This window comes from Sciurus carolinensis, chromosome 6 (assembly GCF_902686445.1).
Source record: "Sciurus carolinensis chromosome 6, mSciCar1.2, whole genome shotgun sequence".
Taxonomy (NCBI): Eukaryota; Metazoa; Chordata; class Mammalia; order Rodentia; family Sciuridae; genus Sciurus; species Sciurus carolinensis.
This window is the reverse complement of record NC_062218.1, coordinates 46,222,420-46,247,090: the sequence shown is the minus strand read 5'-3', so window position 1 is coordinate 46,247,090 and position 24,671 is coordinate 46,222,420. Positions and strand designations below refer to the sequence as shown.

Here is a 24,671-nt window from a genome sequence, read left to right as displayed (position 1 = left end):
CAGTATTAAACCTGCTTTCTTAACATCTATTTCAGCCAGTGATTCCATTACTACCATTTAGGCCCAGAAGATGACTCAGGTGATTCCATTAAGATTCCAGTTTCTAGCCTTTGTGTCCTTCTTCAATAGGAAAAGTATCCCTTCTATCCTGGACATCATGTCTGTTCTAGAGGTGGAACATGGTCCCTGCCCAGCTGTGGGGTTTTCTGAATACATGACCCAGCTGGAGGTGCCTGGAGAATTGTCTCCTATCTCTACAACTGCAGGCATTTCCAAAGCAGGAGGAGGCAGGAAAGTCACCTAAAGAATTTGTTTAGCTGTGGCCTCTGGCCTTAGGTCCATTTCCTTCTCCCACCCACTCTGGTGGAATGCTCCAGGAGTGTCTAGAACAAACCCCAAGGATGTTCCTACTTGACATAAGATGGTGTTTTAGCTGTCACACTGGGTCCCCTCGCTCTCCAGGTGCATCTAATTCAGGAGTCCTGTTCTGTCTAATAGTATTCTCCAGCTCTGGTGCCTCAGTGTTCTGGGAACTTACAGTGGAAGATGGATGGGAGACTGGCTGGATTTTGTTTTATTTGTTTTACAATAAACCAAATCTCTCTCAACTTCTAACCTTGCCCAGTAAGAATATGCTATAAGCTGAGAAACTCAGGGGCTTCTGCTCTTCCTCCCATCTACACTCCAATGACTGCACCCCAGATTGAAGACTCAGAAGTGAGACCAAGTGACCCTTCAAATCCTGCTATAATTATTTGAGGTTTTTACATCTGCTGAAACAAATTTTAAGTATAATTCCTTATGTTTTTTCTCCTTCTCATCATTCATATTCAGGTGAGTTACAATCAAAAGGAGTAAAAAGTAACAGAACTAATAAGAAACAATAATTGTTTCTTATTACATCACATTTAGAGGTGAGTTGGCTCAACATCTTTACTTGGCTTTTCCCCTTTATATCTTCTTCCCCACAGTATTTCCCAAGCAAACAAACAGAAAAGTAGAACACATTTAAAGTATAAGTAGTATGCTTTCATTTAGCCACACCAACAAAATTAAATGGACAGTAATTTGGGGACCAATCTTCAGAGGTGGGTTAAATTACCCAATTCAGTGATTCTGAGTCAGGGTGATTTTGTTCCCCAGAGAATATCTGGCACTATCTAGAGACATTTCTGGTTGTCATGACTATGGAGCAGGGATGGGAGTACTATTGGCATCTAGTGGGTAAAGGCTAGGGATGCTACCGAACATCTCACAGTGCACAGCCCCCCACCACAAAGAATTGTCCAGACCCAGATGTTGAGAACCCTTGATCTAGAAACACAAATGGTCCCGGATATACAAAAACATTATTGGTTCCATTCAACAGAGAAATTCATTTATTCTCATTAATAAATAGTGGACTCGCTAAGCTAGGCAGTCACAGTAATAGTACATTAAAGGCACTATGTCAATCTGAGAGCAAAGACAAGAGGTGGGACTGCAGCTGCTTCCTTGACTAGAAGTTCGCCAAGCAGCCGAGCAATCCACCAGTTCAGCGCTGAAGAGTGTTGCTGCCACCTAGAGGCTGGAAAGGGAATCGCCCAAAGCAACCCCTTGTGCCTGGAGAGCTACAAGACCTGCAGGCTCACATGAAAAAGAAAAAAGCAACAAACTTTGGGTTTATGGCAAACAGGCATTTATGACTCTTTAAAAAAAAAAAAAGTATCACTTGGAGTCTACACTGGCTTCAACTAACTTGTTTTCTCCATTTTGCGTGTGTGGCATGAAAACTGAAAGTCCAAGTTTCTGATAAGTATAACAATGTTGGGTGACTGATTTTTTTTTCTTGTTTTTAATTGGGGTCAAGAGGGTCAATGAATTGCTTCAGAACTCTCAGGGGGATGTGTGTTTTTATGACCCTTTTCTTTGGGTCTTAGCAAGTCAACAGTAAGTTCTGGTCAAGAAAAGTCTTTTGCCTTAAAAAATATTTATGAATACCTTCTTTCCCCCCCTCCCTTTTTTTGATTTTTATTTTTACAGACTGCATTTTGATTCATTATACACAAATGGGATACAACTTTTTGTTCCTACGGTTGTACACAATGTGGATTCACACCATTCATGTAATCATACATGTACATAGGGTAATACCGTCTGTTTCATTCTACTATCTTTTGGTCCCCCCCCCGCCTCCCACCCCATTTTCCTCTACACCATCCAAAGTTCCTTCATTCTTCTCTTCCCCCGCCACCATCCCCCTCATTATATACCGTCATCCACTTATCAGAGAAAACATTTGACCTTTGGTTTTTTGGACTTGGCCTATTTCACTGAGCATATTTTCCAACTTCATCCATTTACCAGCAAATTCCATAATCTTATTCTTCTTTATGGCTGAGTAATATTCCATTGTATATATATACCACAGTTTCTTTATCCATTCATCAATTGAAGGGCATCTCGGTTGGTAATGATGTCTGTCTCATTGCACCATCTTTCCTTCCCCCACCCACTCCTGCCCCATCTCCCTCTACACAATCCAAAGTACCTCCATTCTTCTCTTGCCCCCCTGCCACCCTCCCCTCATTAAGTATCATCATCCACTTATCAGAGAACACATTCGGCCTATGAATACCTTCTTTAAGTTATACTTCACATATGTATAATGTCAAAATACACTCTACTGTCAGGTACATCTAAAAAGAACAAATAAAAAAAGAAAAAGTACATATGAAATTCTAAAACTTAAATCAACTATAATTAAATGAAAATTAAGAAGAACCAGGGTGCATGGTAGTGTAGCTCAGTGGTGGCGTGCTTGCCTCGCATGCACGAGGTCCTGAGTTCACCCCCAGCTCTGCCCCTGACCCAAAGGAAGATACCAGGGTTCAAAAGACAGAGGCCTTACCTCGGCCACCCCACCTCTGCCCACAAAGGTAACAATGCTGAAATGACTTCTCTAAGAGCTTTGAGAAGGTGCCCCACACACCTCTGGAGAGCTGCTTCCAGGCTGCAGGCAGATGTGTCCACAAAGTTGCAGGCTCCCTTTCCGTTCTCCCCCTGGTCATCCCCAAGCTTCACCATGGCTGCAAGGCGCTCGATTATCTGTCAAGCCTCAAGTAAAACTTCCAACTCCTTCAACATAGGGATTCCCAAACAGTCCAACACCATACAAAAACTTATTCTGAGTCTCACAACATGCCTTTAGAATAGATCTGAACCCCCTGCATCTTAGACAAATCCGTTTTTGCAAGACTAGGACAAAAATATCCCAACTGGTCAGTCCAGACCTCTCGACCACAGACCAGTTCATACTCAAGCTCAGAGTTGTATAAAACGGGATGGCTCTTCCTCCTCCATGTGTTAATGCAACACCCCACCTAGCTTCCAGCTCTAGCTTTGCCGGTGCCCTTAATCCAGATCTTAACTTTATTCAAGGGAAAAAAATCTCAAAGAAAACTACCATCAGAGAAAGAAAAGAGAAATTCAAATTATAACTAAGATGATCCATATTAGCCAAAAAGTATTACATGATTACCCACGAGCCTACTTTTATCGGTCACAGACTACAAACAGGACATAGATGGTCGCTTAGATGGATGGATGGATAGAGGAGGAGGATGGGCGGATGGAGGAGGACAGGCAAGACGTAACATTTTCATTAGAATCCCAGCATTTCCATTGACCAATTTTCTATGTGCATTTTCTACAACCCAATACTCTAAACAAACAATTCCATGGAATATTACATGAGAAAGTCCTGGTATTATTACAATAGATACTCTTATGCTATTAATATTTACATTATTTTAATATTAATGTGTTTGAGATGCAAAGAAAATTGTCTATTTGCCTACCTCACAGAGTAATTGTGAGAATCAAGTGAGACAGGCAAAAGAAAACTCTTAGAAGTTCTTAAAGGGGCACTGTACATACATAGGATAACACTGTTCTTGTCAGAGTGAAATAGATTGTCAGAGACAGTTTTCCTAAATGTGGTATCATGTCTCCACACAGGTGGGTGCTCATTCGTTCAAAGACCACACATTCTGAGCACTGACCCATGGAAAGGAGCACGATTTGACATAAGAAAATTTGAAATTGAAACAAATGCCTACTCAACTTCTGGATATATGGTCTTTGAATCTAGTCCAATTCAATAGGTTATCTTATAGAGGAAAGAATCCTTAAAGAACATCTACTGCAAGCTACTCAATTTATTTCTCTACTATGTTTTATTTGATGTAGGGGAAATGAATATGTGAGAAAAATAAGAAAGAAATATGTGTAGACACAAAAGTCTCAAGAAAGTAAAAAATATGAAACTAATAATAATGTTATCCCTAGGTGGTAGAATTATGAAAGATTTATTTCCTGCCATAAGGGCTTAATAAAACTTTTGGGGATGCTGGAGGTTGAAACTAGGGGGCTCTCTACCACTGAACTACATTCATTGCTTTTTTTTTTTTTTTTTTTTTTTTTTTGAGACAGAGTCTCACCTGAGGCTGACCTTCAACTTGCAATCCTCTTGCCTCAGCCTCCCGAGTCACTGGGATTACAGGTGAATGTCACCACACCCAGCTGAGTTCAGTGCTTTTTAATCTTTTGATTTTATCAAAGTTATATATGTACTCTCTAAATTTTGTATTCTACTACAAAAGACTTATTAATAAAAAAACAGGATTCTCCTGCCCAAGCCCTTTCTAATACCCATTCCTTCTCCCCAGGGGTAAGTATTATCAACTCAATTAGATGTTGGTTTTGGTTTTTGTTTCCTTATTTACAATGACATATTTACACAGTTATTTCTTGATGTTTCGAATTTAGAGTTTACCTGTAACTTTGTTATGGAAAGAAAGGTTTATATTCTTAATGCCTCTGCACACTCATGAATTCCCCTGGTCCTCCATCCTCTAGTGTAATTACATCCCTAATTGATGTCATATTATTATTCAGTATTTACAGTACGGTGACCATCTCAATAACATCCAAATTTCCACTTTTGTGCTATTTTTTGTTTCCTATGAAGCTAGTAACAGTCCATTTTCTCTGTTCAATTAATATTACAGGAATAAATATTTCTTCACATTCAAGCAAATAGGTAGATATTCTGTAAGCCTCATCCTTTTCTGTAACATCTTTCTGGAAATTTCTGCCCACCTCTCTGGGTTTGCTGTTCTCTAAGCCTCTTCACAGCAATTATACAGGGATCTCCAGAGGTTTCTTTGACTTATTTGAGTTATTTCCTATTTTCAAAATTCCATCTTTTCTTCGTTCTTGATATATACTCTGCTTTTCCTGGAGCACACAGTTTAGTATTATCTAAGAGGGAAGTGGGACATAAAATTTTGAGGCCTTGTATGTCTGAAAAGGATTTTATTATTCCCTCCTAATAATTGTGAAATTGAGTAGAAAACTCTTGACTTAAAAAAAAAAAAAAAAAAAAAAAACACCTCTAGCTTGAATATCATTTTTCCTCAGAATTTCTTGCTTCACTACTGGAAAGACTAACAACATTCCAATTCTCATTTCTTGGTTGTGACTGTTGGGATGTTTCACGATCTCTCTCTTCCAGCATTCTGAAATCCCAGGGACATGGTTACCATGCAGGTTCTCCCACTTGTTTGCGGGTTAACCAGTTCAATCTAGAGGTTTGCCTCTCTCACTTTTGGAAATTTCTTCTTGATTTGTGTAGTTTATAATATCCTTCTTTCCGCTTTCTTCTTTTCTTTTCTTTTTTCCTGTAACTTCCACTAGTCGGATATTGTGATTACCTGTTTAATCTTGTAGTTTTTTAAATTCTTTTCTCCTATTTTTCTGCTACTTTATTTTGTTGTATTTTCTGAAGTAAATTTTCTCAACTTCATCTCCCAAGAATGCTATTGAAATTTTCATCTGTGCTATTTTGTGTTTAAGTTCTCAGAGCTCTTTTTTCTCTGAATATGTCTTTTTTATGTTAGTCTAGACATGAGGCAATAAAGAACTGAGGAGATTCTCTGCATTCTTGAGGTGGCAGGCTTCCCTGTGGGCTGCTGCTGCTGCTGGGCTGTCGACTGAGCGGTTCCTAGAAGTCAGTGTCTGCAGGTCTTCCCTGCAGGGCTCATTATACCACCCCCCTTGCCTACATGGCGTAAGCCTGGCCATGGGCATGTGCTCAAGCCAAGTTGGGAAAGGTGGCTTGAACGCTCTTCAGACTCTATGAACGTTAACTTAGTCCTTCAGTGGAGACTCTTCCACCATAGATGTGGTTCTGTCACACAAATAAGCTTATATGAAGTAGAAAAATTACATCAGTACAATGCAGAAATCGTGCACAATGTGATATTTGAAAGCACAGAACAGAATATGGAACGGTACGGCCTTCAGCAGAAAACATTTCCAATTCCATGGCTGCACTGCTAACAAGAAAAAATTTGTTTTGCATTTTGAAAATTAAAGACAAGTACCTATACCTGGGCTTCACCTCAAAGAGGCTTTGCCCCAGACCTCCGTGGCTCCTGAATCCTGGCAGGTTGCACTGACTCTTTGGCACCTTCAAGGCAACTACGCTGACTCGGAATGCCACGTCTACTTTCACCGTCTCGGCTCTTACCAGCCCTGCTCACGCATAAGTGACACCAATGCTCTCATTCAGTTTTCTTCTGACTTTTCACCAGTAGAGCAGACCCCAGTCCACTAAGCTGCCTGCCTTGATAATCCAAGTTAACTCCCTCACTACCCATGATCATCTTTATCAATGATTTGCAAAGGTTTCACTTGTGCAAATTTGGAAACTGTGACTTTTCCAGCATTCCTATCCTCATTGTTCTGTGTGGTTGTTCCCAAAACTGGCCACAGATATTCCTCTCCCTGAATCCGCATCCCTTTGCAATGTGACTTTGCAGTTTTGTCCATCAAGAGATAGAATCTGTCCCTCCACTGCCCCCATGAACCTGAGCTAGCCTCTTGCTTTGCCCAGCTGGATGCATGAAAGAGACATTGTCAGGTCTGAGCCTAACCAGCCACAATGCAAAGCCTGGGCTGAGCCTGCTGGAGGGTGACAGATAATGATATGAAACCTGCACAGACCCATATCATCTCCTTAGCCCTTTTCCAGGGGCTGTCAATCAACTCAGATTCCCCGACTAACACCCCAGAGATACGGACCGAGGTGGGGGAGGACATATTTGATTCATTTGTTTTGTACGCATGTTTTTAGCTGATTTTCCTGTTTCTGACCCCGCTATGCCTCCATTTCAGAAGTATGTGGTGTCTCATTCCTGCATCATCTGAAGTCTGCCCCAAGAACACTCTTGCTTCAGGGCCTCTGTACTTCCAACTGAGGTTGTTTTCTCAGTTGTCTTACTTACAACTTGTACTTGTTCACCTCTTTCCTACTTTAAAATTGTTGTGGCTGCGATGTCCTCTTCTGCTGTCTTTGTACTTGTTTTTAATGCCTTTATATTTCCTTGCTACAAAATTTAATGGCATTTAGAGAAAGCATGAGATAAACAGGTGCATTAAACCTGCCAAAATTAACAAGAAATCTCCTCACTTCATTTTATAGATGAGGAGATGAAAGTCTATAGAATCTGTGTGACTTTCCCAAAACTACCCAGGTGATTAGTGAAAAATCTGGAAACATCCAGGGCCCTGGGACCAGTTCAATGTTCTTTCCTCTGTTCCAAGCCACCCATAATTATGTCAGGAAGCTCACATGATAGGATCAAATGCGCCCCTGGTTGGTATTACTATAGGTTTCTTCTGTGCTTCAGATGAGACTCTGCAGTATCGTTGTCTGTTCCAGCCTTGACAAATAAACATGGTAAGCTGATTTAATAAGCACTCTGAAGTATACAACCAAGAGAATATTGTATTTCTCTGCAGCTGTCTAAACCATCATCCACACAGAATTGCAAATTTCGTAAACTCTCAGACACAAATTGGAAACTATTCAATTGGTGCTTAAAATTCTAGCTACATGAACAAAATGCCTATGCTCCAAACTGAAACAAACTTGCAAGGTGTAATGAAGTGACGTTGCTGAGCAAGTAAATGGCTCTCAGCCAGTAAGAAGTGGCTAGAACTAGGTGCTTCACAACAGCCTTTCCTGATGTGTAATGACTCACAGACCCATAACAGGTATCTAGTTTCTGCCAATAATCATCACTGATTATGCAGAAAAGTTTGGTTCAGATGTTGGGGTCACTTGCGTGAAACCTGTAAAGGCCCATCCATATCATCTCCTCAGTCCTTTTCCAGGGGCTGCGACCAGTTCCACCACACAAATTGCAGTGAGCATCAAGCCATCATGGAGATTTGAAGGAGCACATCCCCCACTTCTGAACTCCAAGAGTAAGAAAGTACTAGTCAGACATGGTAGCACACATCTATTATCTTAGGAGGCTGAGGCAGGAGGATTGCAAGTTTGAGGCCAGCCTAGGCAACTTAGTGAGACTCTCTGCTGTTTAACAGTTTATTAAAAAACAAAGACCTAGGGAGGTAGCTCAATGGTAGGTACCCCTAGGTTCAAGCCCCAGTACCAGAAGAAGAAGAAGAAGGAGGAGGAGGAGGAAGAGGAGGAGGAGAGAAGGAGGAGGAGGAAGAGGAAAGAAGGAGGAGGAGATTAAACACCAAGGAGAAAAGAAGGAGGAAAGAAGGAGGAGGAGGAAAGAAGGAGGAGGAGGACTGCATCTAGATAAGCAAGAAAATAAGCAAGAGATATTTCTTGTGTTATTTCTTCACATTGACCTGTTTAAATCAATGACCCCTCCCAAAAAAAATTACCTTCTATCTCTATGCAAAATTTGGTCACCTCTGACAATAGTCTAAGCAACCCACCTGGTTTATAGAATACAAACTACTCAAGTGAAATACCATAGCAGTTACTTCAGGGGCTTTTCACCCATAGTCTGCCTCCCTTTAGCCACCCCAAAGTTTTCTAACCAAAGAAACTGCACCATATAGAGGGGCTGCTCCATCCCCAGTAGGGATTCTTGCCAGGAGTGTTCTGTTCACAGTTCTTAGGCTTTTCACAGTGATGAGTTTCGACTGGCCAGAGCAGAGCAGCCCCTCAGGAGAGTAACAGTAAACGCTGTGTTCGTTACTAACATTTGCAGGACTCTGCTCTTACAGGGCACTCTGTCAAACACTTTATACATACCATTTCATGTTAGCCCCACAACAACTTTACAAGGCAGATACAAATTATCATCTTCCACATGGAGGCAGAAACAGAGACTCTGGAAAGTTCTGAAATGGCCCAGTTTGCAAACCCAGCAAAAGTGGGACAAACCTAGCTTTGCCAAATTCAAAGTTGTATTCTTAATCACTGTATTTCCTTAGTTACTATAGGACCAAACGAAGGCAGAAAAGTTTAGATCTTATGTGGACAGCAAATCTCAAGTCCAAGAGATTTTAACATGCAAGATATGAGTCTATTGACAGTACATTAGGTCTGCAGAGGGGTTTGGGATTGAAAGAGATAATTTGGCAAAGTACTCTGGAACTTAGCTAACTATGTAGGGACCAGGATCTGAACTAAGGCAAAACAAATAAGAGCAGAAAGGAACAGAGGTTAAAAGGAATAGTTCAAGAACATTCAATAGAATTCCATGTCATACTGTTTAAAAAAGTGAAATAAATGATAGATTGAAAGATGACCCCCAAATTAGAAAACTGAGTTATTTTGAAAATGTTGAGTTCACTTTTATAAACAGAGTACCTGGGGGAAGCTAATGAATTTGTTTTCAAATATGTTAAGTTATAACTTGAACACTTAACTCGTTAACACAACCCAATCAATCATCTATCTCTTTCAAAATAAATATTGGTAGCACAAGTCAAGAGTCAATGATTAAACAACTATAGTTGCAACGTTAGAAATAGAACCTGAGGGTGATAAAGAGAGTAGAGGGACCATGTACATAAACCACACAAGACAGAAAAAGAAATTAACTAAGAAATAGAAGCTGACTGTGGGGCTTCAAAGACACAGAGATTCATTCCTCCTAGGGAAAATGGAAAGGTTTTGGAGGCAACTGGTGAGCATCTGAGATGGGCTTTCAAGATGGATTAAACACCAAGGGGAAGAGAAGGTGGGAGAGGCGTTCTCAGGCAGGTAAGCAGCGTCTGAGGAACAGGCCGTCTAGGAATGCAATTAGGTCAGGAGACTGGAACCCAAGGTTCAAGGACCGGGGAGGAGAAAGGACAGTAAATTATCAGGCAGGAAAAGTAGGTTGGAGCCAGATAATAGAAGGCCTTAAAATGTATACTAAGGAGTTTAGACTTAGTCCTCTAGCTTAATTTGAAGTCATGAAAAGCTTTCAAGCAGTCAGTGACATGTCCATGTGTGAGTCATATTCTAATTTTTTTGTTTCCATATATAAATATATGATTTTCATAACATGAAATTCTGCTGTGTATCTCTCCCCAGTCCTTCTACTTCCTTTGGTAATCTTGTCCTTGGGTTAATATTCCTAAATTCTTTTGCATCTTTTATATTCTACACAGGGTTTCCAATTAACCTTTTCCCTAACCTAAAGCTCTTTTTTTCTCCCTTCCTCTCTGGCTAAGACTGAAAATATCATCAATGTCAACCAGGGATGTTGACAAAATAAATCTCCCTCTTTCATTTTAATCCTAAAGTCTATTTCTGATACTCTACTAATTTGACCCAGATCCCACTTGCAGCTGGATATAACAAAAGGAAAGCTTGCTCTGAGAGCTTTAACCAAGACTTTCCTTTGGCGGGTTCTTATGCCATCTTTAAGGGCTCTTCTTCAAAGAACTCAGTTTCAGAGGAAAGTGATCTAGAGAAGAAAAATGCATCCATCTCCCTCCTAAAGATAGCCCTCCTGCTAAAAGAAGAAAAAGAAAGTCCCAGAATGTGAGGGTATCACTTCAAAACAGCCAGTCCTCTTCAAACCCTTCCAATCAGAAATAGGAGAAAATCCAAGGAGCCAGACCTCTGAGTCTTTCCACCAGTGTCAACAGAAATAGTTCACCAGAAAAGTCACATTTTATTATACTCTTAATAATTTTACTCTAATTAAAGTGTTTCCAGTACACCATATCTCATCCCCAACCGAGCAAAGAACCCAGCCAGACTTTCGGCTCTACTGCCTTTTGAATTGTATTGCTCCTTAATTCCTAAAGACTGAGTGTCACATTTGACCATTTGTCATATAATTGAAGAAACTCTGCCATGTGTATTTTATATTCTGCTCTTGTCGAAGCCCAGCATCCCCAAATCAAGAGAAGACCAGAGAACACGGCCTCCCTCAAATGCAGGGTTCTCTTCGATCTCTCAGGACATATTCAGCTCTCAAGCCTGAAGGACGTGAGTGGAGTGGACTGGGAGCCAGGCTGCAGGGACGTGGGGACTGAGGAGATGGAGAACACTCCCCTTCTGATGGGGGCAGCTGCTGTTCAGCCATAGTTTGGGAATAGGGTCCCAATGTGGCTTGAGTTTCTATTTTTTCAAGAGAAGTGGAAATTCAGAAATCTACTTATTTTTTAAATATTCAAAACTTAAAAATCTAAAAGTGTTTTTAGAACACTGAATGGAGACAAAGGCCAAAGAAGTTGTGCTGGGGGCCTCGCCTGCATGCTCTGCACTCAGCTTGGTCTGGCCCCTCCAAGAATCCAGAATCTGTACTATACACTAATAGTATCTCTTCTGCAGTGTTTTGATGTCATTTTTCCTGGACTTGGTGATGCGATAACTAAAGGAAAGGAAACCATCTATAGGCAGGTTGTAAGTCCTAATATTCCACTGCCCTTGCTTTCACCTGGGTTTCCCATGTTTTCTGTAAGTTCTATCCCCTTCTCTCCTGAATCCCACCAGGCAGGGTTTCCTGCCCACTCATCCTTTCTCTGTCAAAAGATTACATCCTGTCTTGATGTGAGCAAAAGAACTAAGACCCTCCGGAGGCACTTACCAATTCCAAATACCTGAAATAATTTCCTCCCTGTGTCTCCTGAGATCGTCAGAAAAGCTGGTTCTCTTAGCTTAAGGGAGAAAAAAAGAAAGATACTACATTGAGTCATATCCTACCAATCAATAAGTTTTCCCCTGGAAGTAAACTAGGCAGCATCCAAAATTGAATTAGCCTTTCATCCTGCATCGTCCACCTTCAAGGTCCTTTAGGCAGGACAGCATGTTTCCATAGCATCAGGCTCTCTGTATAGCAGAGACTGGACATGTTCTACTGCTTGATAAGCCACAGTCCTGTTTCATGAGTTATAGTTGTCACAGGCTTCTATATGATTGCAATGAAAATGTGCAGGAAATCATATGTGAGAGTTAAGCATTCACAAAGCCATGTCCCCAAAATGAAGAATAACCACTGCCTACAACACAGCAGTCACAAAGCATTTTTTTTTTCATTTTTGTGCTTCACATGTTTCCATGACAGATTGACTTGATTAAGTTAGCCTTTAAGACCCTGTGATCTCTGGCCCCCATCTGTTCTGGGTCACAGCTATATTCACAGTTGTTTCCTTTCCAACTCTATGAGACCTTCCTTTCAAATCCCTGCTGGCCTAGGATATCCATGCTCCGTGAATTATCTCAGTTCACAAGTGAATTACCCTGATTCCAGCTCATAGTCTTCAAGGTGATCTGATCAGTAGGGCCTTGATTCTGACCCAATTTCCTTGCTCTCAAGTCTTGCTACTTTCATCCCTACAATCTGGTGGTTCTTGTCCATCTTGGTTGACTTTTTCTCTGGACCTTTCTTAGAGGCATGGGATTTACTCAACCACCCCAGGCTCTCCCAGGCTCACTTCACTTCCTAAGCCAGAGTCCTGCCCCACTTTCTACTGTTCACATCCTGGGTTACCATGGTCAAACCTGGATGTCTGAAGACAGTGCCATTTGGGGTCCGAAAACTGACACCTGGCAGGTTCCACTTCCCATATGGCTCTGATCTGATCCAATGGATGCATTTGGCTTATAGATTTAGGTTCTGCTTTCTAATGGCCTGTAACCTATCTTATTATTTCCTCCAGAACTTACTTTCCTACTAATTTGTTTTAGATAATAATAGATTTGCCTTTCTCAGACCAAGCAATAACTGACCATGTCTTTTTCTCCATTTTGAGAATAAGATAGCCCAATATTAATATGAATAAAAAGGAAGAACCTGCTATAGGTCTCTAGAATTTTGATTTTCTTCTTTTGATTTCAATGTTCACCCTGCTTTGCACTCTGAGATGGCAGTAAAACACTTTAAAATGGTGTTTCCCCAACAAGGACTACAAAGACTTCACAAGGATAGTCCCAGTTGCCTCTCTCTTGAAGGGCCAGCCAGGTGCCACTGTGTCCTCTCTTTCAGCCCATCAGTTGGCAGGGCCTGGGCTCTGGACTTGGTCTAATAGATTCAAAGTCACTATTGCTCTGAGCAGCCTCGGTCAGGTTGCTTTGAAGCTTCAGCGTACTAAATGGGGATGATGAGCCCCTGTATCTAAAAAGGGTGAAACATTTAGCACAGAGAATGGCACACATGAAGTGATCAGAAATCACTATTTTCTTGTTCTCCCTCTACCTTTCAGGATCAGAGAACAACTCAGAGTTTATCTCAGACATGGCTATGTGGTTCACATCAGTGATGGATGAAATTCTGTTAATGTTGATGTTTCTGATTGCAAAACTCCATTTTTCTCCTCTTTCTTAGAATCAATATATCTTTGAAGGTTCATCTTCTGAACACAGGAATCTATTCTTCCTCTTAACAATTGCTGACAAGTCAATGGTTGAAAGATGAAGGAAGAAGTGCCGTAAAGTCCATTTCTGGCCCTTTTTCACTGAGGAGTGAAAGCTGGTCTTGATCATAGAGAGTGGACTAGCACAGGCCAGAGCTGTGAGCTGTTGTCAGCAACAGGAAAATGATTCTTGTGTTCAGATCTTTATTATAAGCACATCCGGGAACTGGTCAAGAGGCAACTCACCAGAACCACTTTTTCCTCCCTCTGGCCCACACCTGCCACAGGAAATAGGTCAACCAGGTCTTCTTTGAGGAAGTTTGCATTTTAAATATTTTTATGCTACTCTTTTTTTTTTTTACAAAGTTCTTTTTTTACAAAGTTTTACAAAGTTTTTTTTTTTTTACAAAGTTTTTTTTTACAAAGTTCTACATATTAAAGCAAATAATCAGAAATTTCACTATAAATGTTATCAGTGATTTTTATTCTTGGATTTATCCTTGGTAAGAAAGATTTTTTTGGTTTCTTTTTTTGTGTTTTTTTGTTTCTTTGTTTTTTGTTTGTTTGTTTATTTTTGGCACCAGGGGTTGAACCCAAGGGTGCTTAATCATTGAACCACATCCTATCCTTTTTATTTTTTTTATTTTGAGACCCGTTCTCACTGAGTTTCTTAGGGCCCCACTTATTTGCTAAGACTGGCTTTGAACTTGCCATCCTCCTGCCCCCAGCCACTCGACCCTCTGGGATTACATCATGTGCCACCACACCTGACTGTAAGAAAGTCTTAAAAACATGTTAAAGACTTCTCTGGAGTGAATATTTATAGTTCTTAAGGTATCATGACTAAGTCATTTTATCCAAAATGAAATATAAATATCAGAGAGCATTTAGCCACAAAATAAATGATATTTTTAACTCGTAAAAGTGGTTGGCTAATAAAGAAAAATAAAATTATGTCATTTGTACAAAAATGAATGGAACCAAAGACCATTATGTTCAGCAAAATAAGTCAAACCCAGAAGGTCAAGGGTCATATGTTGTCTCTTATACATGGAAACTAAAGATGAAAAAGGAAAAGAAAGGTGGGGTGTATCTCATGAAAATCAAAGGGAGATCAGGAGAAGAAACAGAGCAAGGGATAGGAGATGGGGAGGGAAGAGGGAAGTGTTAGGGAGTGATATTGGCCAAATTATATTGTTACATTGTGTGCATATGAATATGTAACAATAAATTCCAGTATTACTTACAACTACAATACAACAATAAAAAATGCGGGGAAAAAATAAAACTGGTTAGTTATCTCTACCTATTAGTGAATAGATGAATCACACTAACTACCCATTCCTGTGTCTGTTTATCAAACATGTCATCAATCTACGGAGTTCAATTAAAGGAGACTCTGAGCTATCAATACATTGGCAGGGGTAAACGTGTGTAAAACTGACCAAAGGAAAGAGAATGTGGACACAAGGAAGAATCCAGGTGAGGACCAAAAAGGAAGTTAGCTGACCTCGATGTTCTAAATTGCTGGTGGCCAAAAGGGAACTCATTAAAATTCCCAGTCTCATCAGTGTAGTTTAAGAGATGAGAGTCTAGACAGGAGATAATCGCTAAGACTCAGCCTCCACGGGCCACTGGTAAGAGGCCCTAGTCAGGTTCCATATAAGCCCGAGGGAACGCGACATGCAGTCCTGGAATTCCACTCCCTTCCTCCTGCCTCTGAAGATCCAAGTGCTCGTTCTTAACCTCTAAACCCTTGCTGACCCTCATGTATAGCTCTCGTTCCAAATACACCCTTGCTCCTTGGATTTCACCTATTGGTGGTGCCTAGGCTTGCACTACTGCCTCCGCTGGCCGCTGGCAGTCTCCTGTCCATCCTTGGAGACTGAACCCAAGGGACATTTTCCCTGGATCTCTCTTTCCCTTGCCCTGACCTCAGTTCAAGGGCCTTTCTCTCCATCTTCATGCCTTTCTAGGTTCCTACTCTTTAACTACCACAATAAACTCGAGATCTGTGTATCTGAGAGTGACATTCAAACTCTTTGATAAATGGTCATCAGTGGAAAAGCGCTGTCAGAACACAAGCCAGCTGCTCCAAATCCATGTCAAGGTGTCATCTGTCAGCCTGGGGGGAGGTGACTTTCACCCATAAGACAGTAAACCGGCCCTCAGTTCAAAGGCAAATCTCCAGACAGTGTAATAGTAGATTTAGGATGTAAGTCTGTACCTGGTACTGTATTGAATCATTCACAGACATTTCCACTGATATGGTTCTCTTTTATACTCTAAACTAGAGCATTCATAAATGGGGATCAGTGTTTAATACAATGTGTATTTTATTTTCCATTTTGTAGGAGATACATGTAGTTTGTTATGCAATTAAAAGAAAAAAAAATCCCCAGAAGCACCCTCCTGGAGCAATAAAATAGTATTTTAATCAAAAGCTTGGTTGCCCTAGGAACCAAGGGAGTTCATAAAATCATTCAGGTTAAAGTATCAGTTCTTTTAACACTATTGAAGGAAGAATTTTTCAGTTACAGAAAAAAATTGAGTGGTTACCAGTCCTGGTAAAACCATGAGTCTTGTGGTGAAACACACATTCTTTCATGACTGATTTCAACAGGAACATTATAGCACTGGATAAATCCAAAGAAAAATCATTCCATATCAAACTGCAGTCAAAGTAAGGGCTGAGCACTCACAGTATGGTGTTACCATAACTTTCTAACAGGCTCTTGGGCAAAGGTACAGGCTAGTTCTCCTGACTTTGAACTGGAATGAATATTTCTGCTCAGTAATGAGGGGTTGCTGCTATCACTTGCAAAGTGAGCTTTGTTGGGCAAATGAATGAATGAACCAAAAAAAAGTGACTTTGGAGAACTCAGATGTGGATAAGAAAGATCACTTCACTTTAGAAGAACTAACAGAGATTCTGTCCTATTTATCTAACATATGGGAACACAAGTAATGTGCTTCCTTAATTGTTGCTTCTCTGAAACACATTGCTAGTGCCCTACATTTGATAATGGTACATATCTCTCCAGGTTGTCTATATTTCTATATTAAATATAATATCAAACTATTCTTGTGAAAAGACCAGGGTATGACAGATCATAAAATGGAAAGAAAGTAATATCCTTCCACTTGTGTAGACTTTAATAACAGAGAGGTTCAATGTTATAATAACTACAGAGAGATCTGATGTATACATTATATAGATTAAAATATTTAATTATGATTTCAATATGTAGTTTTCAAATTATCATTTAATTTTGTTCACTATGTAAATCAAGAGTGATTGCAAATAAAATTTTTATAATTTGCATTTTAATTAATAAATCGTCCAAAAAATTTGGCGTTGGACCTCTATGCAGTGAACACATACCCAATAAACCCAGTTTTATGATAAGGGCTTGATAAAATTGTATTATTAGAAATTTACATCAGAAAAAAATCTATAGTGGTTTAATTTATTGATTACTTTATCAATTTTCTTGATCTCTGATGAATTTGAAGTCTATTAAATATCTTTACATTTTGTGTGGCATTAGTACATTTATAATTACAACTCTCATGTCACCCTTGGCCACTCATTATTTTAATTCATTAAAACAGCTTCCATGATGGTGACAACTTGTGGACTTGGAAATCTTTTGGGTAAGAAATATTTAAAAAGTGAAGATGCAGAGTCAATCAGAACCTTCATAAAAACAGTAGACTAAGATGGAAGAGTTAAAGCTAGTGTAGAGAAAATGAACCCAGAGGGAAAACCAAGGAGGGAGTGGTCCTTCGGAAAGCGTCAGCCATACCCACCACTAGCTCCTTTTCATCTTGCTTTTATATCCCCTGTTGCATCACATAGTTAACTAGAGACCTCACCAAGCAGGTTCACAGCCCCGTGTGGGCTGCCTAATTACAGTAACCTGAGATTTGGCCTCTTGGGTAGCCAATTTTCTCCTTATGAAGGAAGGGCTATTAATGTTTCTGAAGTCATCATTGTTGTTAATACCTGAAAGGTGCCTCCACCCAGAAATGCTGGGAACTGGTGGGAGAAGAGATGGGTGGAGCCCATGCATTCCTTTAAATACCTCTGAGGGCGGTGCAGGCTCCCCTCTTTGAAGGCAGTTCCGGAGCGTTTAGGACTATTCCTTCTTTCTCCTGCACACTACAGTCTAGTATTTACTCTATATTTAAATTGTGCTCGCCCATCTGAGAGATTCTAGCCAGTACCATGATTGATGACGAGTTGTCTGCCTTGGTAGTAGATAATGGATCAGGGATGTGCAAGGCAGGCTTTGGGGGTGATGATGCCCCCCGGGCTGTGTTCCCCTCCATGGTAGGGCGACCCCGGCACCAGGGGGTTATGGTAGGCATGGGCCAGAAAGACTGCTACGTGGGAGATGAGGCCCAGAGCAAGAGAGGCATCCTGACCCTGAAGTATCCTATTGAGCATGGAGTAGTCACCAACTGGGACGATATGGAAAAGATCTGGTACCACACTTTCTACAACGAGCTCCGCGTGGCCCCAGATGAGCATCCCATCCTTCTCACTGAGGCACCCCTCAACCCCAAGATCAACCGGGAAAAGATGACTCAGATCATGTTCGAGGCCTTCAACACACCTGCCATGTATGTGGCTATCCAAGCCGTGCTGTCCCTCTATGCCTCAGGACGGACCACAGGTATCGTGATGGATTCTGGGGACGGGGTAACTCACACTGTGCCCATCTATGAAGGTTATGCCCTTCCCCATGCCATTCTACGTCTGGATCTGGCAGGTAGAGACCTGACTGATTTCCTCATGAAGATCCTGACAGAAAGAGGCTATAACTTCACCACAACGGCTGAGCGGGAGATTGTGCGAGACGTCAAAGAGAAGCTGTGCTATGTGGCCCTGGACTTTGAGCAGGAGATGGTCAGTGCAGCTGCATCCTCTTCACTTGAAAGAAGCTATGAACTTCCTGATGGGCAGGTGATCACCATTGGGAATGAACGCTTCCGATGCCCTGAAGCCATTTTCCAGCCTTCCTTTCTGGGCATTGAGTCCAGTGGGATCCATGAAACGACCTTCAACTCTATCATGAAATGTGATGTGGACATCCGCAAGGACCTCTATGCCAACACGGTGCTGTCTGGAGGCAGCACAATGTACCCAGGCATTGCTGACCGGATGCAGAAGGAAATTGTAACCCTGTCACCCAGCACCATGAAAATCAAGATCATAGCTCCCCCAGAGCGGAAGTATTCTGTTTGGATTGGGGGCTCCATCCTGGCCAGCCTGTCCACATTCCAGCAGATGTGGATCAGTAAGCAAGAATATGACGAAGCTGGTCCTCCTATTGTCCATAGAAAATGCTTCTGAATGGAATTGCTTGTTAAGAGATTTACGTTTTCCCTTTTTCTAGGTCTTGTGATAGTACGACTCTCACCCACTAGAATTAAGGTAAATAGTCCACTCTTCCTAGTGTGTAGTCCAGTAACCCCATCTCGCCATCCAAGTGTCCTGGGCTCTGGTCTAGCTAACCACACCAAAATCTCTATCAACTGAAGGAGAATTCTAACACCATATTCTATTTTCTTCTTCTAGAGGGTTCAAAGTTAAGCTTACTTAAATAAGTGACAGGAGTAAAATCATGAGAAATGTCATTTCAGAATGAATGGCTACAAATTTTCAAGTTTTAAAATCTAGTTCTCGCTAAGATACTCCACAACAGCTGTCTTCTCAAACCTGTAAAAAGCATGTATTATTTAGTAACCATGTCTTATTAGTTAGGTATTGGGGTTTGTTTACAACTTTGCATAGATAAAATGTATGATTGTAGAGATAAAATATACAGGCCAATAATATCAATATACACACATGCACCAGGAAAATAAAATGTTACATCTTAAAATGTATTTACTATATCTGACTTTCTGAATAGTGAATGTGAATTTCTTTACTACCTTAATAGCTCTGAATTTTGTTTCCCTTTTTAAGTAAGCATAATGAAACAACCACCATTCCATTAATGTTGTACATCCATCAGCTAATTTCCAGCTCTTGGTGGAGTTCTGCTGGTCAAACATATTTTAACATCTTACTTATTGAACCTCATCATGCTTGTAAACAGCAAGCCTACAGACAATGCCTAATTTTTAACATAGAGAGATATTGTCATTTCAAATTAATGGTATCCTCTACAGTTTGGCAAGAATAATTTTATTTGTATCTTTTTGAATAATAATATGTGTCTTGAATAATTCCATCAGTCATGATTTGGGATATTTCTCTTACAAAAGAATTTCATTGTGGGAAAATGCAGCTGCAGCATCTTTGTAAATATCAGTGTACTAATCCCAAGAGTATTCTAAAGATTTTTAAAATAACTCTGCTTTTTACGTCTAGTGATCAGCAATGCTTCTTTATGCAAGTGTTTCTGAGATACTAACAATTTGGAAAAGACCAGTGTAATCTTATAATGTCTGAAATGTTTTAATGAATCCTGTTGTGATTTAGCAACCCATTTAAGTCCCAATATATTTATTTCAATATGCATTCTGATTTCTGAATATTATTTGAATATAAGGGTAATTTGTACTTTTCAGGTTTTTTTCTGAAAATTTAAAATATTTATTGGGGTTGGTTATTAATGCATTATCAGATTCTTTGGAGGGACAAATCTTTTCTCTTTTCCTCTTAGTTGGGAAACTTATGCTTCTTTAAATCTCGAAATTGGAGTCTATAAGCATTTTTTGTTTTAGATGAAACTTTTTAAATTTGATTGTTCCCTATCTCCATTATTTGTTAACTTTATTTTTAAAATGCATTTAACCAACATTAATCTGCAAAGGCACTTTATTTTATAAGATGTGGGTTCTTCTTTCATTAAATTAAAATTGCTTCATAGTTTTATGGGTGGCTTTTCTGTTATTCCTCCTCAATCCTTCCCAAAGAACTGGAGACTGATCCAGAAAGGATCACTCTTCATATGTGTGATCAAATCATGCATAAGTTACAATATTGTGTCTGGCACATTTGACCATATACACATTAAAAGAAAAATTTTAAAAAGTATTACTGGTCAGGTAAGATTATAAATTCCTCAAAAATCTCAATTTAAAAGTTGAAGTTTAGTGGATAAACTGGTGTTTAGATAATTAGTAGGCAGAGATAATGGGAATGATAATATTTTGCATTTATATACTACAACTCTTTCCATTTGCTGCGTGAGCAGTTCTTACAAATCATGGTGACCTACATTCTGAATTACCAGAAAAAAAAATTTTCCACACCCACAGAAAATTTATGGGACAGGTAAGATGAACTTCCAAGAGAATGAACAATAGTATTCCACAACATTGATGAAAATATGAAACCCATAATAAAAACAGAAACTTAAACCTCGGGTCTTTGGATGTTCTATTAATCAACATTGACTGATAGATGAGTTTAATGAGGAAAGAGTTCATCTTACAACACTATATTTTAGAATTAATATCATATACTTAAGTAATACAGGTGACATGTAATTTACCAGCAACTCACCAGCGTGGCTCATCAACCAAACTGCTTGGAGAACTTTATACAAATACAGATTCCCATGTCCTGAGCTCAGAAATTCTGATTCAGAGGATGAAGGGTGAGAACTAAGGGTTCAAATGCATAGCCATAGAGAAGAATCGCTGCCCTAAAGAACCCAAAACCTGAAGTGAGTACAGATTTCAAAGACAGGAAAGTAGTGTGGACATTTTCCTCCTAAGATGGGACGGCACTGAAGCAACCTTCTCAGATGTACTCCATACCATTGTAAATTATTTTCATTCTCCCTTGATAAGGCCGCTTGAGTAGCCATCAATGGCTCGCACTGTATCACAATGCCCCCAACTTGTTATTTCCCAGTCACAGGCAATATTTTTCTGATAGCAGGCCTGATCCAAAGCCAATTCCTACACTTTTCTTCCCTAGCGTATAGATTGCTAACTTTCAATAGCAAGATAAAATAGTCCTTGGGTACAGTTTATATTGTATCCTAGATACACCATCAAAATTCTGAAATACAGAAAGGCCTAGATATGAGTATTACATTTTTCCAGATAACAGGATAATCCTTGCCATTTATGATAAGAACCTTCCCATATTTATTTACTAATTTCACAACTATTAGTTCAATGATTTATGTACTATAGAATGTACTATAGAAGTGCTTTAAGGATGCTTAGGAACTTAAAAATCCAGTAGTAGGGAAAACTGTGTGTGGTGGAAAGCAGTGTAATCTAAGAGCAGCTCACAGACTAAATACACCCAAGGTAATATGGTCATTCATATAAGAGCACTTTAAGACGAGGGTGATCAAATAAGAGTTCACAGAGTAGATAGAGTCACTGAGTTAAGTCTTTAGGTATACACAAGTTGCATTGAACACAGAAACCTAGATGGCTCATGTACCAATTATGATCACTATTTATTGGGGCTAATAAGATTATTAATTATTATTTTAAATATTTCCATTGAACTATATCAGAGACTGTAAAGAACTACATAAGCTTTAAGGCTAAATTCAAGTGTCACCTCTTACATGGAACCTTTTCTAGTCTTCTTTGCTCCACTTCCCGCCTAAGGAAAAGTGACTCCTTTTTTGTACCTCTACTGAACTGTTTACATGCATACAGAACATCACAGACACATCACATACATATGCCCACACTCCCCTACACTCCACCAAAGAGCACCTGGAGCACAGAGACAGAGATGGTATTTATTCATCTTTCAATCTTCCAGAATTTTTCTAGTGCCAGGCACAAAGTATTAACTCAATAAACACATTTTGAATTAATAATATAGTGAATATGGGGGTTCATGAATATCACAGTTCTGCATTGTGTATTTACCACACTTTTCTCAGTTCTTCTCTATGAGTACTGCCTCTTCTGTTGGCATTGTCTTTCCTCTGAGGTATGTTTCTCCTTTTCTTTCTTCCTCTCTTTCTTTTCCCATTTGCTACTCCCATGCTTCTCAACATACAGAACTAAATTTTAATAGTCTTCTGCTTATCCATAGAAGTTTTCCATTCTTCTGATTGGTCAAAGAATCAATCAGCCTTATCCTTAGGAGTATATGCTATGTGACTGCTCAAAGTTCAGAAAGTAGGGGGAGGGAAGAAGGAAGAAAGGAAATCTTTCACTGAATACAGTTGTATATTTGGGGTTCCTGATCTATATGCCTTCTTGCTGATAATTTCTTTCAAAGCTCTCAATGGTCCTAGAGTTGAGAGTTTCAGGAATTGAAACATTAGACATTATAATCAGACATTATAATATATTCAAAAGTGTATTTTTCTGGTAACTATTGCAGCCTATCTAAAATTTACAAAATATTCCTTTCAAAAACTGTTTGAAGCCAAGAACTTAGCATGTAGTTTGCTCAATACTGCCTCCAGATGTTGATAAGTACAGTTGGAAAGTTTTTAGGGATATATAGATAGATATAGATATAGCTATAGATATAGATAAAGATTCACTAAAATTGATATTTTAAGACTTCTTTTTTAAATATGAAAGGAACTGTCTAAATTATACCTATCATTTTTTAAAGCTGACAAGATAAGTAATGAGGACACTAGAGCTTCCTTGAGTTGCCCACCTTGTTTTTCAGCCTATTTCAGATCTGCTGTCCTAACCATCTTATAATTTAGTTTCTGTTAAATGTACTCCACAGATGTGCCAGTGCAACGCAATGACAGATATTTTATCTGGATAACACCCTAACACTGTTTTAAAAGTAGAAAATCTTATTTAATTGGCTATTTGATAATAGAGGACTTAAGAGCCAACATACTCCCTCTGGAATTACAAACGTGGCATTTGTAGTGATACATAAGCCCTATGACAGTATCTGGTGAAAAGCGGGTAGAGACACAGGTAGAGGAAGGAGGACTCGAGTTCCCACTCATATCCCTTTCATCGTTATGTTGTGGCAAGAAATTTTTTCCTGGTTGTTTTATCGGTTGAGGGTGAACAAAGAAAGCTAGACAGAAGTGTGGCACATTAGCTTCACGGTTCCTTCCCTGCACACTGCATATTCTATGTGACCCACTCAATGGAAATCACAGGGCACAGTCTGTCACAACCACTCTGCCACCATAGAATGAAAACAGCCACAGACAATATGTAAACATTATCAATGTGTCTATGTTGTAATAAAATTTTTATTTACAAAAATAGGTGTCAGGCTAGATTTGGTCCATCAACCATAGTTTGTTAAACCCTGGCTTATAGGAAAAATACTTTTAAAAGTGAAATCAGAAAATTATTTCATTTAATTGTAAGCTCTAACTATCCCATGGTCATTTTTAGCCCCTCTTACCACTGGACAAAATAACATAAGAGGAAATTCTGATGGCTTAGGTAACTGATCTGACAACCATGAGGTAGTAGGTTTTCTAATTTATCACGGGGACAAGAAGAAATATAGATAGGGGATTCCTGGAGTACCACCTACATGACCATGTCCAGAAATCGAATTAGCCAGAGACACTGTCCTTTCACACAGGCAGAACACCAAGCTCGAGTTCTTCGGAGGTGAGGGATCATCCCCCAGGTAAAACAACACAACAAGCTGAGGGAATCCTCGAGGGGTTAGTTTGGGAGAAAAAGTAACAAACTGCATGTTTGGGATGTTTCATGGTCCCAAAAGACACTGGTCGGAAAACACATGACACAGCAAGAAGGTAGAGGCTCTAACCCTCTTTTCTATGAGTCGGAGTTACACAACAGATGATTGGGACCATCAGAACAGGGGCAGAAAAGGAGATGACCCAAGTCCCTCAGAAAGGAAATCTAGAACTTATGCATGTGATGTACTTTAAAACATTCAAAATCACAGCATAAAGGTGCTGGGGAAGGAGAGGGAGACAGTATCTTTCTTTATCTTGATGACCAGAATTTCATTCATTGTGATTAACATGCTCCACGCTAAGAGGATTAGGATGCTAAGGAGTAGTAGGCAAGTTCTCACCAGAGTC

At 39.7% G+C, this 24,671-nt stretch overlaps 1 protein-coding gene across 2 annotated transcripts; it reads left to right on the top strand.

Moving 5' to 3' along the window:
* The first annotated feature begins 17,899 nt into the window (after nt 1-17,899).
* Nucleotides 17,900-19,030, top strand: Actbl2 (actin beta like 2). 2 transcript variants are annotated; one of them, XM_047556379.1, is made up of 2 exons: nt 17,900-18,028; nt 18,155-19,030. In XM_047556379.1, exons 1-2 carry the CDS (start codon nt 17,900-17,902, stop codon nt 19,028-19,030), a joined length of 1,005 nt encoding a protein of 334 aa, XP_047412335.1. The 2 variants fall into 2 exon arrangements, with proteins under 2 accessions (XP_047412335.1, XP_047412334.1); XM_047556378.1 differs by having other exon boundaries at nt 17,900-19,030.
* The last annotated feature ends 5,641 nt before the right edge of the window (nt 19,031-24,671 follow it).

What these genes read in the sequence shown, in the direction of transcription:
- Actbl2 (XM_047556378.1), top strand. Translation starts at nt 17,900, where the DNA reads ATGATTGATGACGAGTTGTCTGCCTTGGTAGTAGATAATGGATCAGGG.